Genomic DNA, 12,381 nt, shown 5'->3' on the forward strand with positions numbered 1-12,381 from the left:
TATCTCCATCTCACAGGCAAGCAGACCGACTTGCTAGAAGCTGTAGGTTAGAAATAGAACCAGGACTAGAACCATATCCTATGGTTCCATATCTAATGGTCTTTAAATCAACCACCCAAAGGGGTAACTGATCAGGAGATGCAGATACAGCAGCTACATTTAATCTGTGTCACAGCTTCTGGTTTTCATCAGAATTTGCCCATGTGTTTTATCCCAGTGCTCCTGTCCTTGAAGCACCTTTTAGGGGATGGGGACAAAGGGCCACTTGGCAATTTGAGTCTTGATATTGGATATTGTGATAGGGCTAGAGAGCGATCAGGGTCAAACAGTGTGCATTTGGAAGTTATACCTGGATCTGAGGCTTCTTCTCCTGGTTATGTGATCTGGACCTCTTCTGAGCTTTATATTTTCCTTTAGGATGGGTGTGGGATACCTACGAGATGCCTCCCCTGCAGGGTTTTCCTGAGGACTGCACATGGAAAGTAGCTCATTCTATATAGATTTATAGTAGGCACTCAGTAATGGTAATGATACTTTTATTATCAATTATTGCTATTTAAGAACAGTTGTTCACAGTTGTAGTCCTATAATGTAAAAACACCAAGTGCTTTCAGACCTGACTACCTGAAATAACTGTGATTTATCAAGTATTTACCAAGTACCAGCCACTCTGATCAGTGGTATATATGGCTTATCTCTTTAAAACCTCACAATAACCTCAGAATGTGCAGGAACTATTAATCTCTGAATTCCCTATCAGAGAACTGAAACTTAGGCAGAGAAACTTTTCTCAAGTCACACAGTAAGTAGCAGACTGTACCCATAACTACCATATTATATTGCCTTTCTAAAAAAATTAAAGCCTTATTTAAAATAAAAAAAGGCAACAGAAAGTTCAGGGTTGCTTCCCAGAAGTCCTTCCACAAAAGTCAAGAATGCCAGGTGCCAAGAGCTTCCCAGATACCCAAATTCACAGCAACAGCAAGATTGATCTGAGTTATAGCCCAGCATTAGCAAGTAGGATGAAGGCATGCCCTGCCCAGGAGCCTGCACAGCATGCTCCTGCCTGCACTCTGGGCGTGGAGATGGAGTGAGGGACGCTGAGGGCAGCCAGGCAGAGCCCTGCAGATCCACCCTCAACCCGGGTAAGCTGTAACTGATGTGTGTGCTTATGTTTGATGAATCTTAGGCAGAACAGTCAGGTCACTTTACGTCCAGATGTTCAGCTACTTCTCTCTGTACCCTTTTTCTTTTTTTTAAGCAACGATCCGACTTCCCTGGGAGGAATGAGGGTGACTCTTTTTTTTTTTTTGTATCATTAATCTACAATTACATGAAGAACATTATGTTTACTAGGCTCCCCCCTTCACCAAGTGAAGGTGACTCTTTTAGCCAAATCCTCAACTTAACTGGTTTCCAAAATGCCAAACTAATGTGCTTGGTTATGACATGATGTGTAACTGAGGTGAGAAATAACAGCACAGGAAAACCACACTGATTCAGGTCAACCTGACTTACAGAAAATTCTGAGCCCCAGAATGCTTCACGTGCTGTAGGCTTATTAATTTTAGGAGCCTATTCTGAAGAAAAACAATGACAAACAAAACCAAAAGGAGTCCTACTCAGGATCTTATCAAGAAGACCCTTACAGACAGATGAAAGTTTCCTATAACTCAAGAATTATTAGTATTTGGTTGGCTGTGATTTGGTTTCAAAAATACATGAAAAAACTATCTTGTCTACATAATTAAGCTTAACACTTTCTGTATAGAAAGTAAAAGATGGGGAGACCAGAGCTCCAAGTGAAGTCTGAATTTAAAAGGTTTTGCTGGATATAGATTTATGTATAAAACTTCTCAGTCACTTTGAATTATTCATTTCCAGTTTCACAATTTCTTTAGTTTGGGGGAAAATGCAATCTGGTTTAATGATTTCCCCAACCAGTTCTGTATCCCTTTCCTGGTTTCTAAGCCTCGGAGTCTGTATTAGTGATTGTCGACCCCAGTTACATATTTGAATCTTTGGAGATTGGTTCTGGGCATTAGAATGTTTTTAAAGCTTCCCAGGTGGTAGCAACATGCAGTTCTGATGGAGAGCCATTGCCTCTAGGGACTAGGTGGTATAGAAATGACTGAAAGCAAATTAGAAAAACTTGCATATAGGATTTATAGGTATCAGGTCTTAGGTATCAACAAAGGAGTTTCTCCTCAGCTTGGACAGCCCTATTCAAGTCACTCATCTCTGTTTATTCCCACCACTTCTCCAGTGTCCTTCCAAGTATTTAAATCACAAAACATGCAAGTAGGGAGTGATTCCTACAGTTTAGCAGAAAAGCAGATATTTTTTACACTAGATCATTTTTATTACAGATCAATATAAGTCAGATTCTCTGGAGTCTTATCTACTTCAGAACTGGGACCTTTTTTTTTTTTTTTTTTTTTTTGCTGTGGTAAGGAGAGGACCTTCAATGCCTAGCACCCAATATTTAACATATATATTTGGCCTTCTGTAAACAGCAGTTGTTAATATTGCTTATTTTAGCATTGATTTTGTGTTTCTCTAATTGGGGCTTACTTCCTTACCAATTAATTTTCTTCTAGAATCCAGGCTTGTCCTAAATTTATATTTTGGTCAAGAGAGAGGGAAGGAGATTTCTTTAAGTGCAGATGGGAGAGATGTCACAGTGCATATAGGTTCCCAAGTGGATGTAATTCATGGTGTCAGAGCTGCCCTTTAAAGAAAAAAATTTTGGCAGTCGGGGTGGGATGGGTCACAGGGAAAAACAGAGGAACAAATGGGAACAGATCTGCATTAATAAATATTCAGACTAAGTCCCACTCTGTGTCAGTGTTTGTAGGTGCTGTTATTGCATGTAGTATTGGGTGATGGAAGTTGTGCACACTCTCATTTTTCACTTTAATTGCTTGCCTGAAAAGATCCTGACAGCTTCAAAGGTTACTGCTGGTTGCAGTGTTCATAACTCAGAAATAATATGCATGTGCAATTTGCTTCATTATTGCCCACTAATAACCAATTCTGGAGAAAGTCCTAAAGCCACCAAAGAAACCATAATTTGACATGGAGATTTCTTCCTCTTCTTTCTCCCATTCTTTCTCAGTTTAAGAGTGAGCCACAGATGCTGTGTTGATGTGGATGTGATTTTACTGATTTTCTCTCCATAAGCATAATGTGATAAAGACAATGATTTTTAAAATCTGTAAAAAGTAGGGCAAGACACAATAGTTTCAGATTAGAACTTTAGGCCCAACAAAATAAAATGGCATTCCTTTTTTCCATTTTTAAAATTTGGTTTGGCTGTACATAACTGAGAAACCCTCAAAAATCAGTGGTTTAAGTAGGAGTTTTTTCTTTCACTTTTAAGGAGTCTGGAGGTGGTTAGTCAGGGAGCAGCAAGGGGCTTCACAGGATTAAGAATCCAGATTCCTATTGACTTCCATTCCCAAATTTTCTCATATCCAAACTAGATGGAGGAGCTCAAATTTTCTTCCAGCCAGCTGGCAGAAATAATCCCACAAAGAGAGGTACTTGCCTTTAAGGAGGCTTCTTAGAAACCTTACCCTGTTGGCCACAATTTAGTAACGTGGCTGTGCCTGTCTCGTGGAGTGCTGGGAAATGTAGTCATTACACCAGACAGCCATGCTCCTAAGCAGCATGGAGGAAGAATGGAAAATGACTTGGATGGCAGCCAGCAGTTTCTGCCTCATTATGTTAATGATAAATTCTTAAATTTTCTATGTATCATTATGCAAGTGACTGGAAAATGTAGATAATCCATGTATGAACAAAAAAACAAGACTCAAAGAGATTATTAACTAGTGTTGAACTGAGGCAGTTTGATTTGTAATCCTAAACAACACTAAGAAGTGGGAGCTAGGGAGTTCCAATGAGAGGATAGCTATAATAGCCTTAGGGACTTGTACCAGATCATTTAAAATACTGAACTCGGGGCCCTTTGTGACTCTGTGTTGTCGTTGCCCCCTCTACCCTGCACTGCAATCTTTTATACTCACTTCCTTGTGAAATTTACCAATTACTTAGTCTCAAGTGCAGTACAACCTCTGGCTTTTCTTTATCCCTGCTAGAATTCTAGGCCTGGTAGGTCCTCAGTCAATATTTACTGATTAATTGGCTGAGTTATATGATAACCAAGTTTTTAGAGTAGTTGGGTCTGTACTATATATCATTATTTTGTTTTGAGGAGCATGCTCTGGTTCAAGTGCCTGCTGGAATGTGTGGCCTTATGATGGGATTTCTTCACTTCAGTTCCTATCTGTATCAGTTCTTTATCTCTCCTTTCTTTGAGGCCCAGACTTCTTGGTTCTGTAAAATGTCTTACCACACATTAGAAGCAGACCTCCTTTTCTTGTCTGTGAAACCCTTGTTGCTTTCTAGTTGCTTCCTTACTTTTGTCAGTGAGGCATTCAGATCTATAGCATAAGAAAAATCTCGTATTTCCATTTCTGCTTTTACCAAGCCATGTATTTCTGTAATCTAGTTTCTCCTCCATTCTCCACACCACCACCAGTTACTTTTCTGAAACTGCCTACATCAGTTTACACCTCTGTGGGCTCTCCATTGTCTTCAGAGTTAAGTCTGAACTCAGCATTTCAAACCTCCTAGGATGTGAGTCCAATATGAATTGAAAGATTCTTCTTGCAGTGTTCCAGCCACACTGGACTTCTCACCAGTCCCTGCTTGTTTTTGCTGCTCAGTTTTCTATTCTGACTCACCATTTTTCCCACCTTTTCTGACTTCAGATTTAGTTCAAGGCTCATGTACAATTTTCTTTCAAGAATTTTCTCTGATTCTCAGAGAATCATGTTTTATTTCTAAGCAGTTAGTATATTCCTCTAGATTGGCATATATCCAGGTCTGTTTTGGGTTATTAACTGAATTGTGTTGTCTGTCTTGCTCAGTTGTGAAACTGCTGACCTCAAATTTCATTTCTTTGTCTATATTTAAAAAGTCAGAGCTTTTATCTAAGTCCAAACAACCTCTTGTATCATTCCTTTGTAGCTTCCTAACCAGCCTGTGGCCTCTTGATTTAGAGCATAGAAAATAACAGAAATTATTATCTAGAAGCAGTCTAGGAGCAATAGTTCCATTTCTTTATAATATTCATGTAGTTCTAAAGCAGGATTTTTTGACACTGGCAGTATGACATTTTAGGCCAGATAATTATAATTATTTGTTACTGGGTGGGGGGATTGTCCTGTGTATATATTGTAGGATATTTACAAATCCTGGCCTCTTCCTACTTAGATGCCAGTAGCATCTTCCCTTTAGTTGTCTTCAGACAGTGCCAGACATTCCCTCAGGGTGTGAATAAAATTGCCTACAGCTCAGAACCACTGTTCTAAAGTATCTATTTAAATACTCTGTTATGACTAAGGAATATTGGCTCTTCGGTCCTTCTGCTTTACCGCAGTACCCAAAGACCTCTCACCTATGCTTTCTGCCCCAACCTTAATGCCACTTTTACAGTCCCTAACTTCACCTATGAATGATTCACTTCCTTCCCTCAAAGCCCAGCTCAGTTCCTGTTCATCAATAAATCCTTACCAAATCAGCCCTATGTGCCCTGTCCCCATTACTCTGAATTTTGTATCATTTTGTAGCCCTCCAAACATCTGTGCTTTATGATATATATTTTTCATGTATCTATATATGTATGCTGGTACAGTTATTTATGCATGGGTTATTTCTTCCCGTCTGACTCTCCTAGTTGAACTGAGATGCTTATCTTTGTGTTTTTTGCATTATGAATGTCCAAGGCATTCATTTATTTCTTCAGCATACATCATAATGAGCATTTATTATTTACAGAGCACTGGGCATAGGATTTGTGGACTTTGAGATTTGGTCTCTTAAAGGACTTCCATTTTGATGAGATGTTAAGACAGATGTGCAAATACATATGCGCAGTGTATAGTAGAGATAGTATAAAGGCCTTGGAGGATGGGTAGAATTTCCTGAGGCAAACATTTTAGTCAATAGAAGTAGAAGGTGTTTTTCTATAAACAGATAGTTCCTTTCCAGCCTTGAAAAGAGGGCTTCGAGAGCCTCGGTTTCCCTGCCTTTTTATTGTCACTTAGCTTCACCTGCCAGCAGCTATGTTGTCTTCCAGATACCTGCTTATGGACTTCCCATGGCAGGGGTGACATAAAAGCAGCTCTTTTATGGTCTTTTATATTACATGCTACTTGGATCCATCATCAGGTTCATTTCCAGGGAAAGCAGACATCTGTGCATACATGTACACGTGAATGTGCAACTAAATGGGACCAAGGTTTGCCCTTCCTCCTGTCTGAAAGTTTTGTATTGTGGTGTAATTCCTGTAGCTCAGGGCTGCTGTATACAGATGTAAAGGTTGCGCACTTCACAAGCATACCTGACAGCCAAGATGGTGTGTGGCAGGCTCTCTTGTCACAAGGTAACAATGTTAGAGCTTGGGTGGATAAATAGCACCTTGGTACTGCTGAAGTGTATGGACTGATAGTGTCACAGATATAAGGCTATACAGGGAAATATATCTTCCAATCTCTAGCAGTCATCAATGGCCCTAGGAGTTTGGTGAGTAGGTGAAGACTTAGAAAGCATCCTAGTCAGAACTGTTTATTTCTAATGATTTAATCTACTGGCCATGCTAGAAACCAGAAAGGTTGTAGCATGCTGTGTTTGTTTAAAATCAGCCTCCTAGAGCATTGTCCAAATGGTTCTTGGTTGAATAATGTTTATTCATTCACTTGTGGGGAAAGCTCAGGGTAAAAATGTGAACACAAATGCTTTTTTTTAATAGATGGTGTTACTGTGCTGTACAGCGTCCCCGGCTTTTAGATATTTAACTCATAAAGTTTACAGCAATACATAACTGCATCTGGATTTCACATTGAATTTGGGGAGGCAAGAATCTCGCTGTAATTTGCACTGACTGCCCTGTAATGGAAATTATGGCTTTGGGAAAAGTTTCAAATGACGTGTCTATAAACTAAGGAAAAGTTGATCCATTCAAAGACTGGTTATGTGCAACTGTAGGATTTTTATTTTTGAAAGGGGCATTTCCAACAAGAAATATTTCAACAGCTGAAGTAAACTAGCCATGAATTAAAACTTGGTCTTTACAAATTGTTGGTTCATCAAATTCAGTCTTAAAAGTGGAGCAAAAGTTGAAACAGAACTATGCTGGGCTTTTAAGAAAACTGTAAAGATTGTCTGGAGTCCAGTGTTAAATTTGGATAGTAGCAGTGAGCTGTCCTCAGAGGATGAGCAGCCTTTTTAATGGTCATATCACTAGCCTAATGGCACTGGGGTGAAGGGCTCTGGAAGGTCCTAGCCCTGCTGTTAACTGGATTTATGTAAGTAGGCATGTCACATGACCTCCCAAGCCTCAGTTTGTCTGCTCTTTGGCTCCCGTATCCCTGTCTCCCTCCCCACCATTTGTTTTGGTATTGCTCATTCATGTTCGAGACTTTCCCTCAAATTTATAATGATCTTTCCTTGACTGCTCTTGGCTTATACTTAAGACTGAGTCAATAAAAAGCTGATGGGAGGCTCTGGATGGACCATGGACTTAACTGTAGGGAGATAATTTAAGGAATTGCCAGATACTGGCATCAGTTTCGTCTTTGTGCCCACTTAATCAGAAAGGACTCCTGTCTGTCTGCCAGTGTTCTTAGGAGCAGTGGAGTAGGCATATTTCCACATTGATCCCTCCATTTTCAGCCCTGAACCCCCTCCTGTGTCCTCTCAGCTATGCTTGGTCTCCTTATTCCAGGTCTCTGGATACCTTTTAAGTGATTCTCCTGTCTTCTGCCCTGAACCCTCCCTTCTTTGCCTTTTACCATACCCAGAACCACCAAGTCCAGGGCCTCTCCGGGTTTCTACAGCAGGTTCACCTCCTGGCTCTCGGTCTCCCCCACTGCAGGCATTTGAGGATATAGCTTCCTCTGCTCTCTAGGTGACTTTCCATGCCTGTATGGGTTTTCCATCTTGCAAAACAACTGGCTGAAAGCACTTGTCTGCCGGTATCTCTCCTTTCTTTCTTATATTCCTGGTGAGTTTTTATTCCTTTATTTCTACTTTAGTGAGGCCTTGGGTGGTGAAGGAAATAATTGCCCTTGATCAATCTTCCACGTTTCACCAAAAGTTCAATTATCTCATCATAAAACTCATTAGGGTATCCAATCAATAATTGTGCATCTGCCTTGTGCCAGGCACTGAACTGAGTGCTGGAGAGATAAGAGAAGGTGGGGTCATTCTTCCCCTCTGGGAAGTGTGGAAAGGGAAAAGGATATACTCAGATAATGCTTCTATGGTGCCATACAGGGCCAGTGCTGGCAATGAAGCAGGGCAGAGAAGGGAGGAGGATGTGATGAACTCACCTAGGATGTTGTGGCAGGCTTTGCCGAATAAACTACAGCGCTGGCTTTACGAGTTCAGCTGCCGGGGAAAGACTGAGAACAGACTGTGCCTACTAGTTACTAGTTGAAGAGAAAGTGGGGAATCCAGCCCACAGCTCCAAAAATCATTCTTCTGGCTGGGTGGGACTTTGCCTTCCCTGGGTCTTCTGGGGCTGCAGATTGCCCACTGGCTTACCACCCACATCCTTTCAGGCCTCTCACTGTTGCCATATATGCTTAGAAAACAATCCGGTGTTCGGAGGATATAGAATTTGAGGAAGGCCTTCTGGGGAGCTTGATCTTCCCCTCACTGCTGCCTCCCAGGCTACAAAGAGCTTATGGCTGATAGAGTCCTCATTAGTCCTATTGAGAGGTAGTATGGCTGGTTTCTGACTTTCTTAAGATAGAAGTAATTCCAGGTGTATAAAAATCCCAGCTACATGTGGACCAGCTAAAGCATAGCCAAAGCCCATGAGCTCATTAATTAGCCTCAGTTAACCCAGCAAACAACCTTCATAGTTTTCACTTAGGCCTGAAGGTAACACTACAAACGCCTTAACTCATGTCACATTCCAGACGCTCGGCTCAGTTGCCATTGGTTCCCAATGCCAGAGACAGCAGTCGATGGACACAGCCTCACTGATTGAATGAAGTGTTCTGTCCTGTTTGTCTTCCCGTGGTCATGTGCCATTCCAGTTCCTACTGAGAAAAGGGTCTGACTGCTGTCTTATTTCTGCCATCTGCCTCATTTCCTGCTGCTTGAGAAGTAGTGGGCTAGTGCTGTGACATCAAGCCCTTTGCCATTTAATTGAACCTGTCAAGCCACAAATCCCTTAGACCATATGAGCTACAGAGGGCTTCTCTTAGCCTTGAGTCAACCTGAAGTCTGTGAATGCTTGGGCTAGTAGGAGGCAGAAGAGAATTGCGTCTCAGTGCTTTTCTGGTCCACACTCTGCCTTGCTGGAAATATTGGGGTTTATTTTCCACTCACTTCTAAGCAATAGAGAAGTGGTACACTGCTGTTATATGGGGCTGCAAACAGCCACATTATGGAATGCTTTGTTGCCAGTTGCCAGCTTTAGGAGCATCATGTGGCTATGAAAAATTCAAGAGTTTTTATTCCACAGACCATTTACTAAGGATTTTATCTCTGGGCAATAGTAGCCAATGGTTTCACTTTCATGTTTTTCTCAGTACTATAAACAAACAAGCCAGGGAAATATCTAGGAGATTCTGTGCTAGAAACATTGCAATTCATATCACATTTCTTATTGTAGCAACTTACATGGGAAAAAATTCTCAGTGGTGTGGCACATGGCATAAGGAAGTTCTTTTTATTGAATTCAGTAACAGCCAGTGGATAGTGTTACTCCCACAGTTCATTCCAATAATGTACATTCTGTCTTCATGAGGAGTACGTCATTCCTGCTGTGAAAACCCTCATCTCTTGTTGCTCTAATCCTTGCCTGTAGAGAGTTTTTAGCATCTGACAGTTACTTTCCTGTCAGGGATGGAGAAATAATGAAGGCAGCTATTATACTTTTACTGAATGTGAAGGGCTCAACGGCGTAATTAAATCCATAAAATGGTGAGTCATGATCACTGCACACTAGTCAGCCAGGAAGCGAGTGACAGAGCTGATGCCATTCCCCCAGTAGTACTTCTGCAGGCCTCTCCTGATTTGTGGGCACCAAGTGCCTCATTTTGTTTTAAGAACTCAAAGCTTTAATGGGTGTTCGAAAGGCTTCCCAAGGAAACACTTAATCTGAAAAAGATGTTTCAGGCCCTGTGGATTTCTGTCTGTAAGTTCTACTTTCTTGTTGGTTGCCAGAGTCTTCATTCTAGAAAAATGAGAATTCTGCCCAAGGTGCTTCCAGATGGTCTGGAGAGGATGTCATTTGGAAGCTTCTGGAAATCCATTTAACCACTCGGAATTTGAGGGTATGTGAGTGTAAGTCTAGCATAGGTTATAGGAGGTGGTGAAACAAAGTACAGAAGTTTTCAAAACGTCACTTTGCAAATAGAATACAAACATTCTTGATTCTTTGTGAAATGAGATTACAGAATATAGTTTGTGTGATGTCAGTGGCAACACTATTTATTTGAGCATTGGTGAACTGTAGAATTTTATATAAAGTTCTTTCTTCCCCTTCCCCAAAAAGGTGCTGGGGCATGAAGCAGAAGAGAGTAATACAAATATGTATGTGTGTGTACACCTACTCTGACATGCATATGCATGTGCAATAATAAAAGAAAAATGTCATGATAGGTAATACTTAAAATATTTTAGAAATTATATGATTTGGAAACAAAGGAAAGCTTTAGAAGATTGATGGGAATACTGCTAGACTGAGCATCAGTTATAGGAATAAGGCAGCAGTGGAAGACATAAAAATGTTTATTGGCCTGTTAACTTTCCCCTTTTATGCATGCATTTTAGACTCAGAATGGTGCTCTTTCAAAAGAGGGTACCTTATGTAATCCTGTACCAGGTTCCTCTGTGAAGGAATGATTTTAGCGAATCAGGTTCAGGCCCCTGGCTCAAGCTCAGCACCTCAATCACCAGTGCGTAAACTTGAGGTCAAACTTTCGTGAACACTTGAGAAATTTCCACACAGACATTTTCAGTCATTACCTTATTCTTTATCTTCCCCCTTTCTTTTCACTTTTGTGACTTTTGTCCCCAATCTCTTTCTTCTTACCTCATTAAGCACCCAGAAAGCCCTTGCAGGATTGGTCTGTCAGTCACCGCTTGCACACATGGCCTGCGCAGCATTCCAGTGGGCCAGTTTGAGGATTTTATGCCTTTCCCTAGTGAGCACTGTTCTACTGACTCCTCTCCAGCAGATACAGGTGAAGTAAAGCAGTCCTCTCAGAAACATGGATGTACTTTGGGGTTCCAGCACACTTAGATGAGCGTGAGTGCAGGTTGTATTTGAAAATGAAATTTCCCTTGAAGAGTGGTGTGTCTGTAGGCCAGTGATCTACAAACAGCCTCAGTTGCATATGTAATCATTGTAGGAGGGAGAGGAAATGTTGAATTACTGAACTGTTCTCACTTGCTCTGCCAAAACCTTGAGACCCGACTTGATGGAGCCATTCAGAGGATCTTTGTCTCTTGTTTCAGAATTTGGCTTTCAAGGACCAGTTATGGCAAAGACCCAGGAAGCACAATTTCTAAATAGTATGTCTCAGAAATTCTTGGCCCAGGAAAAAACAATAAAGTGAACATGAGATTCTTAACTTTAACACCAAGAATAAAATTGCCACTACTGTCTAGGTTTAGTCTGGGAGTTGAAAGCATTGTAAATTGATTTTTATGCTATCATTGTTGCCACCTGTGCTCTGTGCCACTGTGTCTGCTCCCCCTGCTCCCATCACCTGTTAATGTACTTTGGAATGAGTGTATCTTACATCTACCACGTGCAATAAACACTTCCTGTACAAAGGTGCTTGAAACATCTGTCATTACATCAAAGAAGGTGTTATTGCCAAGTGCAGCTGGACGAGTTCTGATAATGAGATGGTTTTAAACAAGGCTATAATGAAAAGAGATCTGTGTGAAACATCTGAACCTTTTTCTAAAAAAACAAAAATGTGCTTTGTTTTCCTCCTTTTATCATCTTACTATATACATTTTTTTTTGCATGTATTTGGCACGATCATTTATATGAGAAGCTTGCGAATACATTTCTGGCAGTGTGAAGTGCATTTTTTGTGTTGCGTTGGAGAAGCACCATTACAGAAGGTTGCTATGGTGCTGGACTCTGTGTCTTCAAAGGGAAGGACTCCTCTGATGAATGTGGTGTTTGTGGACTCTGAACCAGTATGAGAATGTCTATTGAGGGTCCAGAAAAGTTATAATAAACTTATTATACAATTAAAAAAGATAGGTGCTGCCCTCCAGAATGTGAATCCAAACCTAGAAAAGTATTCAGTGAATGAGAACAACACTCAGTCG

The 12,381-nt window shown here is 40.8% G+C and overlaps 1 protein-coding gene across 8 annotated transcripts in view; it reads left to right on the top strand.

Annotated features, from left to right (window-relative positions):
* The window catches only part of JAZF1 (JAZF zinc finger 1), a 354,562-nt gene that overhangs the window by 181,253 nt on the left and 160,928 nt on the right, over window positions 1-12,381 (top strand). The window contains exon 1 of one of the 8 annotated variants that reach the window (XM_073238670.1): window positions 10,090-10,222. The exons of 6 other annotated variants lie outside the window; for them this stretch is intronic. In XM_073238670.1, the coding sequence (XP_073094771.1) occupies window positions 10,195-10,222 (28 nt within the window). In that variant the 5' untranslated portion in view covers window positions 10,090-10,194. Of the gene's footprint in view, window positions 1-10,089; window positions 10,223-10,282; window positions 10,362-12,381 lie in introns of those variants that run through there. One more of the 8 variants, XM_073238669.1, reaches the window with a different exon arrangement.

Source organism: Manis javanica, chromosome 6 (assembly GCF_040802235.1).
Source record: "Manis javanica isolate MJ-LG chromosome 6, MJ_LKY, whole genome shotgun sequence".
In the NCBI taxonomy this organism is placed as follows: Eukaryota; Metazoa; Chordata; class Mammalia; order Pholidota; family Manidae; genus Manis; species Manis javanica.